The following is a 24,758-nucleotide window of genomic DNA, read 5'->3' on the forward strand; positions in this document are numbered from 1 at the left end:
AATATGATTAGCAGATAATGAAAATCCTTATTATTACAAGTGTATTAAATGTTTGTTATATTTAGTTCAACAAAATATTTTTTTTATGAATGAATCCTTCGAATCTCATGTATGAATATGCATGCCCACGTTTATTAAAAAGATTATTCAGTATGAATTGATTACCAAATTTTTTTTAGAGTCAATTTGTAGTCCATACTTTCTGATTTAATTTTTGATAGCAGCAGTAATTCTCCTACAACGTTCTTCAAAATGTTCTCCATCTTTTTAGATTGCTCTGCGCAATGCCTTATGGGAACAAAAGTATACCAACAAGTACAGTAACAAGTATTGTGCGAGGCAAAAACTAGCAGATGGATAGCCAGTCCAGCGCCAACTAAGGCATTCCTACTGGAAATCCAGTTCCATGTGATTCAGCCTTTACTGCCACCATCTGAAATAAGCCCAGAAGCAGATGTTGCCAACTGCTCGACTGATAATTCCCTGCATTTATCATGAACTGTGATTCTGAGTAAAATGAGGCTTTAAGTCCTTATAACTAAAAAACTGTGCCTGATAGTGAAATTCTAATCATGGATTTGAATTTCCCATATGAAAGTGCTTCAGAAAAAATTATTTTCACATAAAAAAAGCTTTGTAGAACAGTGTAATCACACGCTATGTTTAATTGAAATATTTCTACCCAGCATTCTCATATCTTCTGCATCTCTAATTGTATCTTAAAATATACCCTGCATGTGAATAGATACGTATACATATATGATTTTATATGCTAAGTACAAATTAATTTAATCTGAAACTTACCAACTTTAGTCAATTCATAAGTCTTCATCATCACTTTAGTGTGAAAAGTAAAGCATGATACAACTTTCTACAAATGAAAGCCTCGTCAAAGTTTGGACTAATTAGAGGCAGAAACTATACTTTCAACACTAGCCTTTGTTCCGAAGAATGCTCATAATCCGAATTCACAGAAAGCGTTCCACAGTATTCCAAAAATGTTAATGTAAACTTTATGTCCTGTAATTTTTAAAGTACAAAAATGAAAACAAATTTCCCTTGGGGTTCCAAAATATTCAAGGAAGACACACAAAGACTCTACTGCTGTTATAAAGGTATTTTCTAACAGGTCAATTCTTCAGGTTTTGTAAAAAAAAAATAGTATGTTGAATTTAATGTTTCAATAGGTGTGGGTAGGTTTACAATCACTAAAATAGAAGATGGAAGCAAGAAAGAACTCGGAGAAGCAGAAAATTGGAGGATAGAGGCATGAAGCAACGAATATTCACTTAATGAGCACAAGAAAAATGGAAGCTCATACAGGGTAGCTACTTTGTAACCCACATAAAATTTGAGTATAGTTTCAAGGTTTCAGGGTGAATATTACAAAAATTCAAAGTGAAATTACAATTCTTGTAATAAAATTGAATTTGCATTAACATTTATGAATAATTGCTTATACATCTTTTATGTATATGAATAATTTTTGAACCTCCTCCCTCCCCCGTAGACATTAAAAACTAACAATCAACGTAAGAGCAAATGCTGATCAACAACTCTCACCCTTGCATGTCTAATCTAATGACAATCTCTTCCTTCCCTCCATACATCCAAAAATTAAGCAATTGCCTCAACTTCATCACAAAATGCACGAAAAGAGTACATGGAAAAGAAGAAAGAGGCAAAAACAGTAGTAAAGGAGGAAAGAAGAAAGTGGATGGAAGAATAGACCAAAGTGCTAGAAGAAGATGTAGATGTGAACAAGAAAGTATTGTATGGATTAGTGAGAGAAAGGAGAAGAGAAAGAGGATACAGTTGTAAGCTAAGGGACGAAAAGGGAAACATTGTAGAAGAGGATGAAGAAATAAGGAGAATCTAGAGAATTCATTTCGAGAAATTGCTGAACATGAAGAAGTGAAGGGAACAGAAAACAGGAAGGAAAAAGTGAATCTCACATCGAAAGAAGTGGAGGAAGCACTGAAGAGAATGAAGAGATGTAGGTAGGTCAGTTAAATGCCAGTGGAAATGACACTAGGAACAAGAGTGATTGGTGTGCAGTGGCTGTACAGAGCGTTGAAAACAGTGTGGCAAGTCAGAGAAGTGCCAAGAGATTGGACAGAGAGACTAATAGTTCCCATATTCAAGAAGGGGGACAGAAAGGAATGTAAAAACTACAGAGGAATGACACTAATGTGCCACCCAGCAAAGGTTAGAGTTGGTGTTTAAAAGTCCACTTTGTGCACAGTAAGGCTAATCGGGACTGGACCTACAGCTCAAAGTGGATTGTTGAGTTGGTGTTTTAAGTCCACTTTATGCACAGTAAGGTTAATCGGGACTGGACCTACAGTTTAAAGTGGGATCCGAACCACTTGTGTCTCCACTGGGTATCGAACCCGGGACCCCTTGATTACAAGGCATCGACGAGTTCAAAGTGGAATCTGAACCACTATGTGCCTCCACCACACTCAGCAAAGGTGTCTGAGAAAATACTAGAGAAAAGAATAAGGGAAGTGACTGAGCTGAACATGAAAGAGGAGCAGTATGGATTTAGAAGAGGCGATCAACAGTAGATCTGATATTCAGTATAAGGCAAATGCAGGAAAGGCATATGATAGCATGGACAGAACAAAGATTTGGAAGGCTCTAAGAGAGAAAGGAGTCAAGGAAAAGATAGTGTGTATAGTGAAGAGCACATACAAGGGCAACCAGAGCTGTGTCAAGACACCAGTGGGAAGAACGGAGTGGTTCAGTGTAAGTAATGGACTAAAACACAGAAGTGCTCTTTCCCCACTGCTCTTCATAATTACAATGGATGCAATTAACGAAAAGGTGGGGAAGAAAGATAGGAAAAGAAGAGATGAAGGCTCCATTTTTCGCTGATGATTTAGTAATATGGGGAAAAAGGGAAGAAGTAGTACAGACACAGCTTGATAGTTGGAATGAAGAAATCAGAAGAGCAGGAATGAAATTCAGTGCAGAAAAGAGTAAGGTACTAATAATAACAAGAAACAGAGCCAGAAATGAACCAAGAATAAAGACTGACACGGAAGAGTTGAGGATAGTGTAGAGCTTCAAATATCTTATCAAAGCGTTCAAAGATTAATATGGAACAGGGACGTACCTATGAAATGCAAGAAGGTAACATATAACACATACTATGTGCCAATAATTATGTGTGGACAGAGACTTGGACAATGACAGAGAGACAAAAGAAAGATGCAGGCAGTGGAGATGAAATATTTAAGGAGTATACTGGGGAAGACTAGAAGCATTAGAATAAGGAATGAGGGGATTGGACAGACAGTAGGGGTGGTGAAGCTTCAGGAAAGGATAGATCAGGCACAAATGAGATGGTTTGGACATATGAAGAGGATGGATGCAGAAGGACTGCCAGTAAGAGCTTACAATGTAAATGGAGTGGGAGTAAGGCCATAGGGGAGACCAAGATGCCGGTGGAAAGAGCAGATAGTGGAGAGCGTTAGGAGAAGAGGACAAGATTGGAACACCGTGGAAAGATAGGAATAGTAGAAGACCAGGAAAAAATGGACAGGCTTGACTTCTATGCCGACCCAGCCAGAGGCAGAAAATGGCAAAGGACGATGATGATGCCTCAACTGAGTCACATAAAATTAACAGAAAATTGTCAATTAATGTAAGTGCTAATAATGATCACCATGCTTAGTTATAAAAGGTGATCAACTTTCACCTAGAAATCTAGATTTAACAGATTTTCCTCGATATATTCAAGTAATAATAAATCTATCATTAAAGAAAGAGAAAATAGAAACCCCCTCCCCAGCTCACACACCCCTTCAATGAAGCTAGAGGGAACATCAAAGCCAAAAAAAAAAAATTTAAAAAAATGCAATACAGTCATTTTTTTCATGTCTGAAAATAATTCAACAAAATAAATCATGACAAAATTCCACCATAATTTCTGGAATTCCTGGACACACTGTGGTAGATTGAAATGAACAGGTGTTCCCTTCCCTGTGTTCGACGTAATATTACGCCCTTGGTCACTATAGCTTATTCTGTGTTGGGCATAATATTACGCCCACGAACATCTCTGACTGAAGTAACCTGTGTTGAACGGAAAAATACAATTTTTGTTGGTGAAACATATGTTTTGCTATTGAAGAGACGACCTTTTATTTAGTCACGATTTTCAGTGCCGACAAAGTAGAAAAAGAAGTAGTAGTTATGAGGAAAGTAAACTGTTTTTTTATGCTGACAAAGTTTGTGTGCCATGTTTAGTCACTTGCTTTATGTACATTTTTTTTGGTGTTGCTTTATTTGCACTGTTGGTGATTTATTGTTGGTTTTTGAGTTTGAGAGTTTCTAATAGTATTGTCAAACAGGTTTGTGAAATATTTTTTTCCCCTCATACCTATTGAAGATATTGCAATGAAACTTGGCAGACGCATTACATATAAACCATAGTATTTTTCAAGGTAGAGTATAATCGGGTACCTACATCCAGGGCTGGTCCAGAGGGCCCAAAAGTTACCAAAAGGGATTTTTCGGAGGGAAATTTCCCAAGTTATCCCCGATTAGTGTCTAATAGTATTGTCAAACAGGTTTGCGAAATATTTTTTCCCTCATCCCTTATACCTATTGAAGATATTGCAATGAAACTTGGCGGACACATTACGTATAGACCACAGGCCCGTAGCTAGAATTCATCTCCAGGGAGGGCCCACGAGTTTTCAGGGGGGGTTTTGTAACCCAAGTCCATTTTTCAAAAGTTTAACAGTGTTAATTGAAGGTCAATTATTTGTGTGTGGGGGGAAGGGGGTATTCATTAAGTTAATATAAAATTTAGAAATATCACACAAATAGTACATTTTTCTATAGGTATCTTCTAAAACATCTCTTGAAGTGTTACTTGCTTTTGACATCATCCCTTATTACATACTACACGGTACTTTTGATACACATATTTATATCGCACAAAAAAAAATGCACAATATTCAATAATAGTGCCTACCGTACATTCCACCTCCAGCTGAAAGAATAAAACTTCCCTTCGTTCTTAAAACTTAGGAACTGTTGACCTTTGATGCAGATATGGAAGGAATGTGGATGACGACGTCAAAGTCACAGATTTCTGTCTAAACGTGAGACCGCAACAGGGGCAGCAAAGGTATGGATAAAGAATATCCTCTGTGAAAGGACATTCTATAGTCTAGAGAATCTTCTAAATACTTGCCGCTACTTCAACTTCAGCTCATAAACAAGATGAAGTTTATGTTCTGTGAATTTATTATCCTTCACCAAGTTGTGAGCAAAATAATATCTGCCGTCTACATTTTCACTCTTCACTGTAAACAAATTATGCAAAATAGTTTTACCTAATGTCAAGGGGAAGCTCAGCCTGGCTACGGCCCTGCTATGCAAGAACTTTCTAAACTCTATACAACCTACTAAATACAGGGTGTCTACAAATGGTTGAAGCAGTTTCACAATGTTACTGTACGTGTATTATTGAACATATTGTGAAGTAACTTTACAGTTTTGTAGAGAAACTCAACACGTTTTGTGACACATTACAAGTGTTTGAAAAGTCCTCTTTTCGTGATTCTGCAGACATAAAATTTATAATCAAGTTCTTCCCAAACACGATGAAGCATGTACCTATCAATTCGATCAAAATTGATGATTGATGATGATAGAAGCCCGCAGTTCTGCTAGATCACTTGGTAATGGAGGCACAAACACTAGATTCTTCACATAACCCCACACACAAAAAAGTCACCATGAGGCAATGACAGCAGTTGTCGATCATCATTTCCACAACAACCAACTCATCGGTTTGATACTCTGGTGGTCAAGATTTTGTGGACATCGTGATGGAACTGGTGGATAAAGTTCTCACTGTCCGTCTCCAACTGTGGCATGAACCAATTTTCTAACATGTCAAGATACCCGTATTCTGTAATGGTTGTTCGCTGAAGAAGAAGTGGCCGTAAACTCTAAATTTTGAGATTAAACAAGAAGCATTGAGTTCCGCAAAGTCACGAATATGCTCAACGGCACCACGTTCCATAACTAGTAATGTGTCACAAAACTTGTTTGAGTTTCTCTACAAAACTGTAAAGTTACTTCGTGATATGTTCAATAATATATATACAGTAACAACATGAAACAGATTTCAATTATTTGTAGACACCCTGTACATTCCGCTACTTAGACTTCAGTTCATAAACAAGATGAAGGAATGTGATAGCTGATCTTCTTTCTGTGAATTTGTCCTTCAAGTTATGACCACATAATATCCGCTGCCTACTTTTTCACAAACTACTTACTACAAACAAATTATACAATAGTTTTACCTAATGACCAGGTACTAATGACAATGCAAGGGGGGCTGACGACGATGCCAGGGGGGAGCCCCCCTGGCCTCTGTCTGGCTACGGGCCTGATAGACCATAGTATTTTTCAAGGTAATTATATTCTGGAACCTATATGCAGGGCTGGTCCAGAGGGCCCCAAGTTACCAAAAGGGATTTTTCGGTTCCCTTTCCTCATACTTGATATACACATGTGCGTGGTACCATTTGAAAACCTGTTCTATTCTGAAGAGAAAGACGTATGAACCATGATACTCGGATGAATTGTGCTGAAGCAGTATTACTACGCAAACTCAGAAAGAAAAAATACACAGAAAGGAAAGCATTTTGCTAGAAAATTACACAGAGAAGGGGTTAAGGAGACACATACAGACAATAAAGAATTTCTTAAGCAGAGATGTAATGTAGTTAACGTAAATTGGGGAGTATTTCTTGTAATCCAAACACTAAACGGATTACAGGGTGACCATGAAATCTTGCATTCTAGGGAAATTACAAGCTCTGCTCAATACTACCACCTCAAGTTCAAGACTTATCCCCTAATATCAGGACTGTTCAGCTACACATGCAAAGACAGCATAATGTACTAGTTAATATGTGGGACTTTTTGGACACCTCGTATCTTCTACTAAGAAAAAGGAGCTGAAAGCTAATAAAGAGTTTGAAAAGGGCATTTTGACAAAACACACGCATGCACGCACGCGCACACACACACACACACACACACAAATCGTTTCTTTGGCTAGACTAGGTATTATTTAACGTTAACTTCACAGTAAAATGATGATGGTGACTTGTGTTTCAGTACATTACCACAACACATCAGATCTGCACATGTGCACACCAAAACAGTTCAAAGCATTATTTCACACTTGATTATGGAAAACAACTACTAAATTGTGAAATCTGCCTTATATGTACAGAAGCAAAAAATACACAATAGACTGAAAAGGTGCTGTAAAGCAAGGGTGAGTGTGACAGGCTGAGGCTACACAGAAACACACATACTTTCTTCCGCTTCCTCAATTTGATCCGAGGACCCTCTGTCCCTTCTCGGAGGTTTCCTTGGGGTACGCTTGGCAGGTAAAGAGGGGACTAGGAAGTAAAAGAATTTGTATCAAGGATTGCAAGCTTTCCTTCTTCAGAAGAAAAATACTGGTTTTCTTCTGATAAAATACTCCTGGTCATCCATCTTCAATAATTTGCCTACTTTATGTGCACATATTTTCTCACAATTATGTACACACACATGGCACAATTTACAAACACAAAGCATTAATTTAAAATTTTACCTACAGCAATACAAATAAATATAACTGAAACTCTGAAGGTTTTCAAAAGTGCAAAACAAACTACGTACCTCAATACACCACACTATTTAAATTAGCTACTTTTACGCCTGGTTCGCACAAGCTTATTTTTGTCATAAGAATGTGACACATTGCTTTAAAATGTAGCTTTTCCAACAAGTGACAATGCATATAAAAAGTGAATATGAACTTGAAAGGGGTTGTGTATGCCTAATGACATTTGTCTCGCAACAACAGGGGGTTTCAATTTAAGTTATTTATACACACGCAAGTCTATTGATACACCTCTCAAGATATCCATGAGAGTAATGTCATTTGTTGTCAGATTTCAACAAAAATTAATGCAGCTCATTAATGTTATTTATTGCATTCAGTATTTTTAATTCATTCATGTCTCCCGTAAGTGATGAAAGAAGTGAAGAAAACAAACATTTTTGAAGATAGGAAATGACCAGTTCACTTTCACAAATGTTTGAAGAAAGAAAAAAGTCAAGGGTACAAATTCTAGCATTCATATCAAGTTTAGGGTCCTCTATTATACCTGGAAGTTGAACAGTGTGGACACGATGAATCTAGAAATCATGTTGCACAATGCTTTTGCCTTATAATCAAGAGGTTTTGGATTTGACATCTCAGGGGGTCGGATCCCACTTTAAATTTCAATAACGATTAGCTTTTGAGGGGTAAAAAGTTGTGCAACAAAGATACCACTTCAATTTGTTCCATCTCTATGGTCCAAAGGGAAGTAAAAAAAAAAAAAAAATGTTACGAGATAAAATTTGTTTCCAGTGTGAAAGTTCTCGTGACACTAGTTGTGTCAATGATGACAATACTACTCTTGCCCATGTGGACACACACATTTTCCTCCCCTTCTCCCAGCATATTCCCTCGCACTAAATACTACATGTGAAAGCATGTGAGAAAGGAATAACAACATTATGTGCTTGCAGCACAAGGTAACATGTTCCTAGCCTAATGTGATGTTGCAGTGCCCCTACGAGTAATTGTTACAAGCACAACACAAAACAAATTCTAACCCACCACCACCACTTGCAGTTGCAGTAAAAATGAAGTCACCCGCTCCCTTTGTTTTAACTGATATCTTAGTACATTAAGTATCTGAAAGAAGGGGAACAACTGTCAATTATCATACAACAATAAAACATGCATTTAATTATTGCAATTTGTGTGTACCATATATTGTCAGAAGCAATTTTGCTGACACCCAGAACACAAGAAAGTGTGTACACACTGCCAACTTTTTCCACATCCCACTTGTGATAAATCTAATCATTTTACAAACACAATTCTATTCAGAGATGATATTCTATCACACACCAGCTATCACTAAGTTATTCAAGAACTGCAAAACATGTATATTCATATTCTTGAATACTGTAAGAAATATGTAGTACCACAATGATGTGAAATATAACAAAAATTGGACAATAATCTTCAACTCTTATGGGAGACATTTCCACGCATTGATACTAGACAGATTTATGTATTAATCATGATTGAGCCATTATCACTTTGAACTAATATGGACGCCTATATTCTATTATTTTATATTTTCCTGCATTTTAAGTTTTTTTTATCACTATGGTCCTCTGGAATATTTAAAATTAACGTTACACTATATTAACAAAGAACTCTTAAGTAAGTAATTCTAGGCTGGGAACTATGGACAATATTTTACAACAAAGAACCGTAACAACAACAGACCTGCTCCTGAATAATAAAGAAACATGAACTTACTCTCATCCGGTCTCAAACTCGAAGGTCTTGGGACCACAGGCACTTTTCTTTCCACCTTCTCTTCAGAGTCGTCAGCATCCGGATTTTTTGAAGAGCGTTTGGCTTGGTTTAACTTCAGTTCCTCCATCCAGGGCAACTTTGTCGTGCCCTTCTTGTCCACTTCCCTTAGTTTCACTTTCCCTTCCTCTTCTTCCTTAATGTCTAGTTCCTTAATGACCGGTTCCACATTGCCATTCATTAGGCCACTGAATTCCTGCAATGCAACAAAATCACACTTAGTTCCTTTCGATTCCCGCGTATCTCTCTTATCTTCCATGGATTGTTGATAAAATAAATACAACAAGCTTAATTTTTATCTTGGTTACATAAAGATAGGCTATCGTGCAAAACAAATCTTTACAAGGAAAATCCGAAAACAAACATTCAGAATTGGGGCAGAAAATCTACGAATTAAGATTCAGGATTAAGGAATTTAGTAAAGACTCCAGGGTTTGTGACATGACCACACGTCCTTAACAGGAGAGTCTGAAGTAGCTACAAAACACAAATAAGGTAAGCTGGCCCCGTGGTGGAGTGGTTAGCACATCACACTACGACGCCAGGGCTCCCGGGTTCAAATCCCAGCTAAGGCATGGATATTTGTGAGCGTCCCTTCAATATTTCATCATGTCATCACTCATCACTCATCCTCATCTTCGCAAATTAGCCAAAAGTGGCACAAAAAGCGAAGTAAAATAAAGCAATTCAATCAAAAACAAATAAGGTAATTACTCAAAATTTCAATGATCATCAGATACACTTTTTAATGTTCATGTCCACTGTAATAACATGGATATTTACAGAGAATCAATACCATGTGATTCACGATCAATATAAACAGGATGTAAAAACAAAATTCCCTGACTTTTCCAGACCAGGAACGAAAATTTTGGCATGTATTTAACCTAAAAAAGTCCCGTGGCGCTTATGCAGTTTTTACCTCTGTCCCAGGCCATTTAAATGAGTTTTGTAAGGTTTAGCAAAAATCGTTAGCTTCCTTCCTATGGCAGATAATTTAGTGAAACAAGAAACATTTTACTAAGAATAAAATGTACTTTGACATAGACAAGATGAAGTGTTGCTATCTGTATGTATTCGATATTATTTGTGGCTTCAAAAGTGAAAATTGAAAAAAAGAAAAAGACAAAATTTTGCCCCTCCGCCCTCCCTGTTGAGACATGGGACAGTACACATTCTATGTCCTTTTTGCAACTACATGTCTACATTATAATTCAATGTTTATTTTGTTCCTAATGCCTTTTGCCATCCGAAGAAAAAATGAAAAAGAAACGAAGTGCATGAGTTATTTTCGACAAGGGTTGGCAACACGCACATTAAAAATAAAAATAAAAAATAAAAAAAAAAAAAGACAGGAATTTCAAATATACATACATGAAATTGGAAGTAAAAATAAAAACTTACCGAAGGCTGAAACTAACACTAACACATACACCTCAATCATGTACAATTTCCCGAAACTCCTCGTCGCTTTCCAATTACCCATCTGTGTCAAAACCATCTCGTATATTGTTTACCTCCCGCTCCAAATCCTCTAGCCGTATAGCCGAACTCATGTTCGCACAACACACACACACACACACAAAAGTAAAAAAATACCTCTCACTACACTCAGACGACGATCAAAACACGAAAAAATATCTCGCTCCACTTGCAAACATGCGAAAACTATGCGCATGACATTACTGCAAAGCCTCTGTGAACTGAAATGGAAGAGTCCTTTTCAAAATAAAAGTGACACTCAGCTGGAAAAATTACAAGAGTTATTTTTAGCCCCGATCCTACCTCTTACTTCCCCCCTTTCATTTTCCTTCCGAAGAAGAAGTGGTTGTCTTCTGACTGTTGCGCAAAGTCCATTTTGCCCGCTGAAAAGTTATCGCCTCAAACACTTTTGACAACAATGACCCTTCCCCCTCCGACCATGACCTGCTTCGGCATGTTGAGAAGGAAAACAAGACACGATTTCCTCATACGTCACTTTCCTGCAAGGCATGAGATTGTAAACAACCATTGCAAACAAGCATTTACAACAGCGCCAACTCACTTCTGTGAGCTTTGTCATTCGATACCTCTTTTACTGAGTCGACAAAGATGTGGTGTAAATGTAGCAGCTGCTGTTGATGTCATTAGGGAATTGAAGAGCACCAGCATCGCTGTCGATGCATATCGACTCTTGTTTTCAAGTTACATGCACATCGAGTCACGAGCATAGAAAATGAAGAGGGTTGCAAGGCAACGAAAAAAGGATCTGTTCCATCGGTTAATGTATGACCGATCGGGACTTAAAAGGTTAAACATGTATGTAGGAAGGTCACTATATTTTAGCTAAACACCACAATTAGAATCCCACTTAACCAAGTTTTTAGGATATGTAACATGTTAAAAGCAATAAAGAAGGGAAACTGAACAGAAATTGACTGTTGGATAGGGGGTATCAGCAATAAACTTTTTTTAATACTTGCCACGTATTGACTAATGATTAACAATGAATTATTTGAAAAAAATAAATCTTAAGAATTATAGCATAAATCATGCAATAGTAGTAAAATTTAGTAATACAGTGTGTTTCCCCGTCACATGGGTAGCCTTGGCGGCCAGCTAGACGACAATATCATCTCTGCTATGGAAACCGCTAGCTTCGAAATGACTTCAAGTTCTCAGAATGCATCCACACATTTCTGGCATGTTTTTAGGAAATTTCGCGGGAGCTCTGGCAACAAGAGACACTAAAAGGGCACTTTAGTTTCCAAACAGCTCCTGGCACCAGAACGGCAAATGAAACACATGGCTTTGCTTTCAGTCGTATTATTAAAATGTTTACGTGTTACAAGTGTTCTTGTGATTTTCTATTGTTTTATAAACTGTTTATTGTGTGTTACTTGTGTTTTGCTATAGTTTTAATAATGGCACATACACACACATTACAACAAAACAAAGCTTTTATGTACAATTCTTAAGTGATTACAAATTCTTGCAGGGATGTTCGTAGAAGATTTTCAACAGATTTCCCACGTGTGCCTGTTCCACACAGAAATACCGTGCGAAACCTTGTAAACAAATGTAGGGAAACAGGATCTATTCTCAATAAGAAGCGAATGGTAAAACGGCATGTACTTACAGATGAGAAATTGGACAAAGTCGGAAAAAGATTAGAACATACTCTTCACAAATCGCTCTGAGGACTTGCACAGGAAACAGAAATTTCTGTAACAGCAGCATGATGAGCTACCAAATTTTTAAAACTGAAACCGTACAAAGTCACTGTTGTCCAGGAACTGCTACCACGCGAAAACGAGAGTGCTTTCTGCTTTCTGTAGAATATTTAATAAACAATTTCTACTGTAACTACTGGTAATACTCAGTATATAAAACTTAAGTATAGTTTGTCCATAGAAATTAAAAATTTCTTGCTTATTCTTTTCTCTTTATTTGTTTAAAACCTACTTTCAGTGCACTATCACAAAAATATTGATTTTTCCAGAAACGCAATAAATATCCCTGACATTTCCAGAAAAAGTAAATTCCCTGACTTTTCCAGGATTTCTAGACTGGTCGACACCCTGATAAACACGGGAATAGAATATATATCTCTTGACCAATATTAGCTGTTCCCTGTTGATCTATTCATCCTTGTAATTCCTGGGAGAAAAGTTTGGATTTATAATTCTAGATCTACTACAGATTCCAAAATATACTCATCTTCCATCACCCAGAAATTGCAACCAAGCTACTCATCCAACTCAGCCAAATAAATGTTACCTTAAAAATAATACAAAACTAACTAACTCTCTAGCCTTCTTAAACCCGAAGGTTCATGGCTGCAGCAACACAGGCCTTCCATCTTTCCCTATCTTGAGCAAGTTCTATATACTCTTTTCCATCCCTACCGATTTCCCTTAGGTCCATCTCAACGTTTTCCCTCAATCTTCGTCTTGGCCTTCCTACAGGTCTCTTACCATCAGGTTTCCCAACAAGAATCCTGTAAACTCCTCTTTCCTCTTCCATTCGTGTCACATGGCCTGCCAACCTAAGTCTTCTTGATTTAATTATTCTAATAATATCTGGACATGAATACAAATTATGTAGTTCTAAATTATGTAATCTTCTCCACTCACCTGTCTCCTCATCCTTTTTAGGTCCAAAGATTTTCCTAAGGATCTTATTTTCAAATACTCTCAATTTATGTTCTTCTTTCAATGTAAGGGACCAAGTTTCACATCCATATAATACTACAGGCAAAATTACTGTTTTGTATATTTTAATTTTTTTAGTTTCTTAGATATTAAACGAGAAGACAAAAGTTTATGAAGAGAGAAGTAACATGCATTTCCTGAATTAAGCCTACTTTTTATTTCCTCTTTAATATAATTTTCATTTGTTAATATTACTCCTAAGTATTTGAATTTGGAAATTGGTTCAAACGAGTTGTTATCAGTAATTAGATTTTGATTATTACCTAACACTTGGTTTCGGCCTGTAAGCATATATTTAGTTTTCTCTTTGTTAACTTCCAAACCTATCTCTTTAGCAGTTTTGAAAAATATTTTAGCATTATTCTTAATTGTATTCACATCATCCCCCAGTAAGTCTACATCATCTGCATATGCTAACAACTGATTCACATAATTTAATTTTAGTCCTTCGTTAGTTTCTTTTACCTTCCTAACAGCATATTCTAAGGCAAAATTAAAGAGCAATGGAGATAATGCATCTCCTTGTTTTAACCCATCATGAATTGTAAATTTGTCAGACATATTAATACCCATACGAATTTTACTTTCTGTTTCACTGGTGCATATTTTTATCATACTAACAAGCTTCTTAGGTATTCCAAACTCTACTAATATATTATATAATTTATCTCTTTTGACCGAATCATATGCTTTTTTGAAATCAATGAATAGCTGATGGACATTTTGATTATATTCCCACTTTTTTTCAAGTGTCTGTCTGATGTGAAAAATTTGATCTGTAGTTGATCTGTTGCATTTAAATCCACATTGATAATCACCTATAATTTCATTAGCATATGGTGTTAGTCTTGTTAAAATAATGTTAGACAATATTTTGTATGTTGTTGAGAGTAGAGAAATTCCACGGTAATTATTGCAGTTCATTTTATCACCTTTTTTAAACACAGGAACAATTATGGATTCTTTCCACTGTTGAGGGATTTCTTCTTTATTCCATATTAAACAAATTAATTTATGAATTTGACATATTAATGAATTTCCACCATATTTAATTAACTCAGCTGGTATTAAATCAATGCCAGGTGCTTTGTTATTCTTTAGCCTTTTAATAGCATCTTTAACTTCAGTCAAGTTAGGTTCTGGAACTAAAGGTTCTGCTGTGTGTACTTCATTTACTTCTGATTTATCTCCTACATGGACATTTAAAAGGTCATTAAAGTAGTTCTTCCATCTATTTAGAATATCGCTTAGGTCAGCTAGAAAATCAACATCTTTATCTTTTATCAAGTTTACTTTAGGTTGCCACCCCTTTCTAAACTCATTTACACCTTTATATAAATCTCTGATATTTTTGTTTTTGCTGTTTGTTTCAATTTCGTTAATTTTGCTTTTCAAGTAATCTCTCTTTTTATTTCTAAACGTGCGGTTAACTTCTCGCTTTATTCTATTATAATTGCTTAGATTTGTATCATCAGAGTTATTTAACCACCTAAGTCTAGCCTGATTTCTTATTTCTATTAGATTATGACAGTCATTATCAAACCATGGCTTACTTTTTCTTGGTTTATGGTATCCTATACTTTCTTTAGCTGCTGATTCTATTGCATTACGTATGTGCTCCCAATTCTTATTTATGTCTGTTTCATTTATATTTTCATCATCATTTAAATCCTGCAAAACATCAAATCTATTTGACAGTATTTGGTAATCTTTCTTAATTCTTTCATCAGTAAACTTTCCTGTATCAAATTTTAGAACTTTTAGATTTTGTTGCTTATGATTTATCACTGAGAGTCTTTCTCTTAATTTAGCAATTACTAAATAATGGTCACTGGCGCAGTCAGCAACTATACTAGTATGCCTTCTCTTATCAATGAGAATATGATCTATCTGATTATGAGTTTTACCATCTGGAGAAGACCAGGTATATTTATGGATATCTTTATGTTTAAAAGTGGTACTTTTCACAATTAAGTTCTTTGAGGTTGCAAAAGTAATCAATCTTATACCATTATCATTACTTAATTCATGAAGACTTTCCTTACCAATCGTGGGTTTAAATGTCTCTTCTTTGCCAATCTGTGCATTACACTCACCTAACAGAATTTTCATATCATGCTGAGAAAATTTATCAAAGACCTGTTCTAACTCTGTATAAAAATCATCTTTAGTATTATCATCTTTATCTTCCGTTGGTGCATGGATGTTTATTAAAATAATTTTACACCACCTACCCTGTAAAACTGCATATGATATCCTATCATTAATAAATTCCACTGTTTTAAGAGCCGAGATAAAATAGTACTTTAATATAAATTAAATAAAATAAAAATAATACAAAGGACATGAAAAATGTTCCCACTTAAAAAGTGTAATAATCACCTGTCAACTTCTGTGATATTCTGTCATGCATCGCCTCCACCATATATTTAATTGTTTTGCAAGCAAAGCAGAACTTTTTTGATACAGGTGTACATATTACACCTGTTTCTGCCATGAACATGAATATGCCACTAATGCTTAAAATGAATGAACTAAATACTTACAGATTCCTTGTTAAACACTGTTGAGGGAGGACGTCTTTTTGGTGCTTTCACTCTGGTTGCCGTGGGATGTGTAAGTATTGCACTTCTTTCCACACTGTCGAAGTCCATTTCACCTAAAATATGCCCACACACACATATATATATGGGTCATTCCATTGTCACAGATGGGACACACGGACTGCATTTTTATATTAAAGTACTACTTTACTGACAATTAAGCAACATTTTTCTTACAGTTTCTGTGTAATGAAATATGAAACTTAACATTGTTCATTAAACATAACTATCCTTAAAATATTTGAACAATTTTGTGTCACACGCAGGAGAGACGAAACACTGCCTCTTTACTTAAGAAATTTATTTTCATTTCTGGAAATTTTCAAATGATGAAAAATATAGTTGTTTAAGATAAAGAGAGAAGGTAATTGACCTTTAAATATTCTAGTGAAGTTGAAGGGGAAATTAATTGTTTTTTTGGTGTCATGGGTGGGACACAATAAAAATCAAACGAAAATCAAAAAGTTGAAATAAACTGACAATATGTAAAATACCTTCTACATTCTAACTTCTGCATAATACTTAAAATTTTATCAAAATGACAATTTTATATTGTTCACTCACAAAATAAAATAAGGTTATTTGCAGCAATGTATTTAACTTTAAAAATTGAGATTCAGGGTCACTCTGACATGGAATGCCAAATATTCATAAAACACACAATACTATCAAACTGTACTATTATTACAACGGACATTTTATTTTTCTACACACGATGAATTAACGGTAGTTTATCCTATTTGGAACATTATTTTTAATCAAAGCAATTTTTCCTTAGCAGTCTATTCAAGTGCTCACACTGACTGGTTTATCAATTTTTAACAGTTGGAGAAAGACAGACAGTTATTAAGTAATATATGTAAGAGCCACTTACTTGAGTTACCTGGAGTTTTATCAACAGGAGATTTTGTACTATCAACATTATCTTCCATTTTAGAGAACTGGGATTCTATCTCCCCTGAGAGTCGTTTCAGGTGGACAGGTAGCTGACCAGTAGTATGCCCTGGAATAGGCCGTTGCGGTTTCTTCATCGGAGGAGGCAGATGTGGTTTCTTAACCGGAACTGGAGGCCCTAGTGGTTTCTCATCTGAAAGGGAGATTTTGGTTGTGGATAATCCAATATTACTTGCAACAAATGTCAACAATACACCTGATACTTACAATATAGATAGCAACACATTAACAATTAGGGGGAAAATGTAATAATGACATATCATGGATACTTATTGAGAAAGAGGATGTCAAAATTTCACCAATGACAAGAGCATGGTACACTTCTGTTCACAAAAAGTGGCACACTCGTTTGAGTTGAAGTCCAGCTTCATGGCCGGAAGTACAGCCAAAGTAAGTGTTTGGAAAGCAGAAATGTTGCTTACTATCAGTTAATTTAACCATATGCAGGGAATTTTGTGCTAACGGAAAGATTGCAGCATAAGTATTAATTAACTGCATTTTCCACGTTTACAATCAAAGTAATGTAAATGTGAAATATTAATGAAATTTATTTAAAAAAGAAACATGTTTTTTATGTTCGTGATGAAGTAGTTATCACAATTCGTTAGAATGCGAGGGCCCCGGGTTCAAATTTGGCCTGAGCTTGGGTGTTCTTCATCGTCGCGAGTAGCCGAAAATGGAAGAAAAGCAACACTAAATAACGGAAAGGAAAAAATGTAATAAGAATTAGCGAGACAGAAATAGTGCTGTTGCAATTCCTGAAAATGAATGCAAAAAAAAATCTTTTGGAATAGTGTTATCCTAGTCCAGGAGAAGGCTTGAAGAATAAACAAACCTCTTCCCCATACACTTTGGCAAACAGAATTCGCAAAGTTGGCACTGAATACATGATGGGAAAAATAATAGAAATACTAAAGGAAGAAGAGTTTATGTCACAGCCAGGGGGGCACATGAGAGGAGGTACCCCCCCCCCCTCCACATCAGATATCCAGGCTATTAAAAATAAGTCAAAGGTTGTCCTCTGATTTAACTTTAACAGTAAATTGAATTCTTGTAAAATAAAAATTGTCTGGCTTTACTTGTTTTACACGTGCACATTATTTTCATAATGGAGCACAAAAATAGAATTGACTTACGTAAAATTCTTACTGAATGAATGAATGTCTCTGTAGATTCCAGAATAATGACACTTCATTTTGAAATAAATAGTTTAAAATAAAAAAATTATGTCCCATTGGTTAATGAGATTCGTCGTCACATAGCAGAATCCGCTATATTGACGGAAACTAGAGAATGGTTATCATTTGGGGTTACAAACACTAACCTTCCACAAAAGCACGATTTCCCAAAGTCTTCATTAATTTTTATGCACAAGCTTCACTTGTATTTTGTCATCAATGTGTACAGCATATGAACCCTATCTGATGAAGCGTATTGCTTCTAAATTAATGAAATTAGCAAGAAGAGACATCAAAAATTTTGTTCTGGACAGGAAAAGATGCAATCTTATGGATAAAGTACTCGAATAGCTTGGTTTCTTCACAGTGGCTTGTGGACATGTCGGTTACAGGCCAGCTTAGTAACCTGAAATCCTAGGTTCGAATTCCCGTGTATTTTAATATGTTCCGTATTTCATGTGACACTCTATTCGTTTTATACATAGATAGATATTTACAAGTTACCCACTCGATGAATGCTCGAACCTTAAGAGTAATTTTCAGATGGGAAAGAAAGAAAGCCTGGACCAAATTGTAATGTCAAGACGGTCGCAGATTGTAGATGTTATAATCAGAAACAAACAGAATTAATCAATAACTACAACTATTTACCTAAACATCCCTCATATGGCACTTAGAATAGAGCTGTAAAATATGTATTTTGGATAATTAGCTGGTTGAATTATTATTCTTATATTATACTTATTATATTTCTGCTTTCGAGGTGCAATTTGAGCGAAACAGCTGAATCCGGACTGCAATCTAATATTAATAGCAATACAATCATTGCAGTATAGAGATATGAAAGGGACAAATATGTCGTTTGCATTCACATTATACTACACAGGTAACATCTGGGGTAACTTATCTTATGAATTGGTTTTAAGTAAATTCGACTTTACATTCCATGGAATGTTTGTTTCCTTGTTACAAACTATCTGAATAAAAGCTTCCTCTTGTCTGTTGGCTTTCGCGGGAGCTGCTTTAGACTGCCAAGGTCAAGTATTCGCAGTGTTCGAGTAAGGTAAGCACCAGTGACATAGTCACGTGAACCTGTCAATCCAGCTGTTTCTTTTCTGCAACAGAGAAGCAGAAACAATTCACTTTGCTTTGGTATAAATTAACAAACTGCAAGGGTCACGAGTTCGAGCCCTGTCAGGATCAGAATTTTTTTCTTCTCTTTATTTACGCAGTAAACAGTGAAGTGTAGCAAGATTCGAAAGTAGATTTTGATATTTCGGTTTATTTTGGCCATCAATGTATAATATGTAATTTCGAAAACTGCCAACGTTCAATTCAATAGCAAACATTCAGATGTAAAAACATATGGTGCTAACAGGAAACCTATATTTCTGCACTTTTAGAGGTTACATAGAGAAGGAAAAATTATACATTTATTTCAAATATCTCATGATTTTTACAGGGGCACGTGGCAAAGTGATTTTTTTCAAAACGTGTCAAAAGTCTGTGGATATGTCACACTCACACTTCAATTATACTCGGGACGGGACTCACAGTTGCAAGTGAGAACTGAACCACTATGTGCCTGCCACCTGCTATCGAACCCAGAGCCACTCTATTACAAGGGGACTAATTTACAACACAACATACGAAAGTCTCTCTCTTATGTCGCGAAATTTATCAATTTTTAATTTAGGTCACGATGAAGCTGGAAACTATAAAATATACTGTCCAAATAAAAATAAATTAAATTAATCATTTTCCAACAACATTAAAATCAAATAATCCACATTTCTAGATAAAAAATCATCATGTTTATGAATTATATAGTTGCCGAAAATAGTGCTTTTTTTTTAACAAACACTACTAGAAAGCAATTTTGGTCGAAAATTTTAGTTAAAAGTAGGTTGTTTTTTTTTAATTCTTAGTAATAAGTCCTGAAACCGGATCAAATGATATTCCTTGACGTTTACAAAATTACAGATTTAGAAGAGAGGGTTGATCCAAACACTTACTCGTGCACTATGAAATAACTCAAACAGCTAATCATCCAAAAGACATATTTTACAGCTCTACTCTTAAGTGCCATATGAGTTATGTTTAGGTAAATAATTGTAGTTACTGATTAATTCTGTTTGTTTCTGATAATAACGTCTTGCACACATCTTGACTTTACAATTTGGACCAGGCTTTCTTTCTTTCCCATCTGAAAATTACTCTTAAGGTGCGAGCATTCATCGCGTGGGTCACTTGTAAATATCTATCTATGCAGTGGCGGTCCCTCCATGGAACAGAGGGAACAGGCTGTTCCCTTCTACTTATCGCCCTTTTTAGCTATTTAAATTATCTATAATAACATAATAAGAACACTTCTTTCTTCCGAAATCAACATGCCGAAGAAAAACTTTCACCCTGACTGGAAGTTTGTTTACTTCACCTACCCTCGTCGCCCCACCCTCTGCTCTGACCCCAAGTATTTCCGACCACACCCGAAGGTAAACGATCCTCATGGAGCCACTTCCCACTGTGGAAGCTGAACTCTCAAGCTGTTCCCTACGAGAGACATAGCGAATTCGTTTTCCTTCGAGTTTTTGCTATGTGCTAAAGCTTAATTGCGTTGTAGTGATAGTTTGGAGTGTAGTAAGTCTATAGTTTCCTAATCTCGTTGCAAAATTGCGTCTGCCAGTCATAACGAACTGGAAAAATCTTCTAGAGTCTAAGCGTCTGCTAAATGCCTTGGCTAAACGCTGCGAAATAGCTTCCGAGGGAACAGCTCGCATCCACCTGTTCCACCAGCAAGACAAGCGCAGCGCAGGACAAGAAAGCGAATGTTGTGAATGTTGTATGATCGACCGGCTGAAGACGAAAGCTTTTAGTACATTGAACTTTACAGAAAAGACAGCAGACATACACCTATCCTAACCTAATTAGAAACTAAAACGAAATCGTACACAAGGCATTTTCAAACAAGTTACTACAACTCTGTAAAATGATTAACTGGATACTCTTCCAGTGGAAAATTTTTGTTGTCCTTGTTTGTTCCCGAGAGGGAGTTTGGAACAGTTCGGATTTTGTCACAATTTCTACAAATCTAGCGGACGTCATGAAAAAAAATCGGCCATCTGATTGCCATTATTGCATTAAGGACGTTTGAATTACAATGCTCAACTCTAGAAAAAAAGAGTCAACTTAATCTACAAATGGAGAGATGAAACCGGTTTCGACAAAACATTTTTTTTCTGATCAATCATAAATTGTTTTATTAAATTTTCCTTTGTTTCAATGTTTTGTTTACATTCTATCATATTTGCTTTAACATTGGTATTTTCATAATTTTAACGTGCCTCTTGTATATCACTTCTGAAAATTTTTAACATATGTTTCGTATGTTTATTTGGTTCATTTCAACAAGGGTTGAATTTTACTTGGTTTACTGTATTATTTTACAACAGGTATGGGAGGGGGGGGGCAAGTGCAGGTCACCTGTTCCCCTGCCTGATTTAGCACCGCACACCACTGTATCTATGTATAAACCAAGGAGAGTGACACATGAATGATGGAACATATTAAAATGCATCTGCTGATGTTCCTCACAACTAACTCATTTAATTTCAGTGGTTTTCATTTTCAGAATATTAACGGTGTGTTTTATCACAAAACAATTTTCAATTTTAGCACTTGCTTTAAATCTCGAGGCTTAGCAGCAACTAAAAAATCTCAATTTCAAGTAGTCTTAAGTAACAGTCACGTTCTCTGAACGAGTAATAGTTTCGATACATATTTTCTTATTGGCACGCAAACAATAACAAAGTTTCAGGCTGAAATTGGTGTGACAAGAATAAAATACATTATGTAGCACCCATAAAATACATTATGTAGCACCCATTTGGTAAGAAAAAAATATTTTGGAGACACGAGGATTCGAACCTAGGATTACAGTTTACAAAGCTGGCCTTTAAGCGACATGGCCACAAGCCACTGTGAAGAAACCAAGCTATTTAAGTACTTTATCCATAAGATTGCATCTTTTCCTGTCCAGAACAAAATTTTTGATGTCGTTTCTCGGTAATTACATTAATTTGAAAGCAATACGCTTCATCAGATAGGGTTCATATGCTATACACATTGCTGACAAAATACAAGTGAAGCTTGTGCATGAAAATTAATGAAGACTTTGGGAAATCATGCTTTTGTAGCCCTAAATGATAACCATTCTCTAGTTTCCGTCAATATAGCGGATTCTGCTATGTGACAACGAATCTCATTAACCAATGGCACATTTTTTTTTATTTTAAACTATTTCTTTCAAAATGAAGTGTCATTATTCTGGAATCTACGGAGACATTCATTCATTCAGTAAGAATTTTACGTGTGCTCCATTACGAAAATAATGTGCCACGTAAAGCCAGACAATTTTTATTTTACAAAAATTCAATTTACTGTTAAGTTAAATCAGAGGACAACCATTGACTTACTTTTAATAGCCTGGATATCTGATGTGGGGGGGGGTACCGCCTCTCATGTGCCCCCCTGGCTGTGACATAAACTCTTCTTCCTTTAGTATTTCTATTATTTTTCCCATCATGTATTCAGTGCCAACTTTGCGAATTCTGTTTGCCAAAGTGTATGGGGAAGAGGTTTGTTTATTCTTCAAGCCTTCTCCTGGACTAGGATAACACTATTCCAAAAGATTTTTTTTTGCATTCATTTTCAGGAATTGCAACAGCACTATTTCTGTCTCGCTAATTCTTATTACATTTTTTCCTTTCCGTTATTTAGTGTTGCTTTTCTTCCATTTTCGGCTACTCGCGACGATGAAGAACACCCAAGCTCAGGCCAAATTTGAACCCGGGGCCCTCGCTTTCTAACAAATTGTGATAACTACCTCGTCACGAACATAAAAAAACTAGTTTCTTTTTAAAATAAATTTCAGGAATATTTCACATTTACATTACTTGGATTGTAAACATGGAAAATCCAGTTAATTAATACTTACGCTGCAATCCTTCCGTTAGCCCTTTTCTTTGAGTCTGAGAAACACAAAATTCTCTACATATGGTAAAATTGATTGATAGTAAGCAACACTGCTGCTTTCCAAACACTTACTTCAGCTGTATTTCCGGCCAAGAAGCTGGACTTCAACTTAAACGAGTGCCACTTTTTGTGAACAGAAGTGTACTTCCTCTCCCCTCTCAAATATTAAAGTAAACAATCTGAATAATAATTTGGGGGGGGGGGTATAAATAATTAACACAGCTGAAACAGATACGTTTCCACAATCTGGGAACTTCCATTAATTTTGCACCAGCATTGTGATAAAAAATGACAATTACCTTAATATTCTGATAACTTCATTGGTAAATCTATTGGTATTTGATGAGAAACATTTATACCAATGTATAGAAAAGAAAACATTATAATTTTAATTGAAAAGCAAAAACTTCTGAAGTATTGGATAAGAATATTTGTAATGCTTTGTAAGGATCACATTATGCATTTTGCTAGTTATTAAATAATGTGGGGTGAAAAAGCCCTTGAGGACCATTGCCTACCTACCGACTGCCAGCCTCACTCCCACAAGCCTCAACAGAGGTTTGTGATCATCCAACCACTTACGGGGTAACGTGTGATTAGCATGACGAGCCCCCTGTTGTTGTTGTAGGTTTCCATGACCAGATTACGTTCCCAATTTCACCACAGTCTACCAGTCCCATACACTGACCGAAATCTTAGGAGAACAGTTGTCATGCTTCCCCCCAGGAGACTCAAACCAGCACATGTCCCATAACCTGAGATCAAAGCCTGACACTTCAGACAGGACAGCAACGGTGCGGGACTTTCTAGTTATTAATAAAATGAAATATGATGCTCAGAAAACAATCAGCAAGGCGAGCAGCCATATAAGTTAAGTTTCAGAAAGAGTCACACTGTTCCGTTCAAATTTGTTCATTTATATCTCACTTGGATTACTGAAGTCTTAAATGCAACATAGCTTCCTTAATTCCTTTCTGAAGTTAAGAAAATTCTTATGAACAATGACATCAACAATGTTCAACTCATTCATCTTTACTGTTGTTAATTAAGAAAATGTCCTTACCTTTAGGCTGAACCTCATTTATGAGCTTTTTCTGCAATGCATTTGGCACATTTGTAATATTAGTCTCAATTTTAGAAACTGGCTTCGTTGTGTTATCTTTAATGTTGTCCTTGATTACATTCTTCAGGAGATGCGATGACTTAACAGGTGGCCTCTCTGGCTTCTTCGGATGCTATGAATACAGAAGAAAATCAGTTCAGGAAATGATGCAGCAGACTAGATACAAATATATGCACATGCACACAACATTAAATT

General features: G+C 36.0%; 1 protein-coding gene across 3 annotated transcripts in view; it reads right to left on the minus strand.

Moving 5' to 3' along the window:
• The window catches only part of cindr (CIN85 and CD2AP related), a 69,903-nt gene that overhangs the window by 20,448 nt on the left and 24,697 nt on the right, over positions 1-24,758 (minus strand). For 2 of the 3 annotated variants that reach the window (XM_083123964.1, XM_083123962.1), the window contains 5 exons: positions 24,504-24,675; positions 17,149-17,361; positions 16,218-16,330; positions 9,422-9,674; positions 7,362-7,448 (listed from right to left, as the gene is read on the minus strand). In XM_083123964.1, coding sequence (XP_082980090.1) covers positions 7,362-7,448; positions 9,422-9,674; positions 16,218-16,330; positions 17,149-17,361; positions 24,504-24,675 — 838 coding nt within the window. The remainder of the gene's footprint in view (positions 1-7,361; positions 7,449-9,421; positions 9,675-16,217; positions 16,331-17,148; positions 17,362-24,503; positions 24,676-24,758) is intronic. The other variant, XM_083123963.1, reaches the window with a different exon arrangement.

This window comes from Lepisma saccharinum, chromosome 6 (assembly GCF_977018435.1).
Source record: "Lepisma saccharinum chromosome 6, izLepSacc3.1, whole genome shotgun sequence".
Taxonomy (NCBI): Eukaryota; Metazoa; Arthropoda; class Insecta; order Zygentoma; family Lepismatidae; genus Lepisma; species Lepisma saccharinum.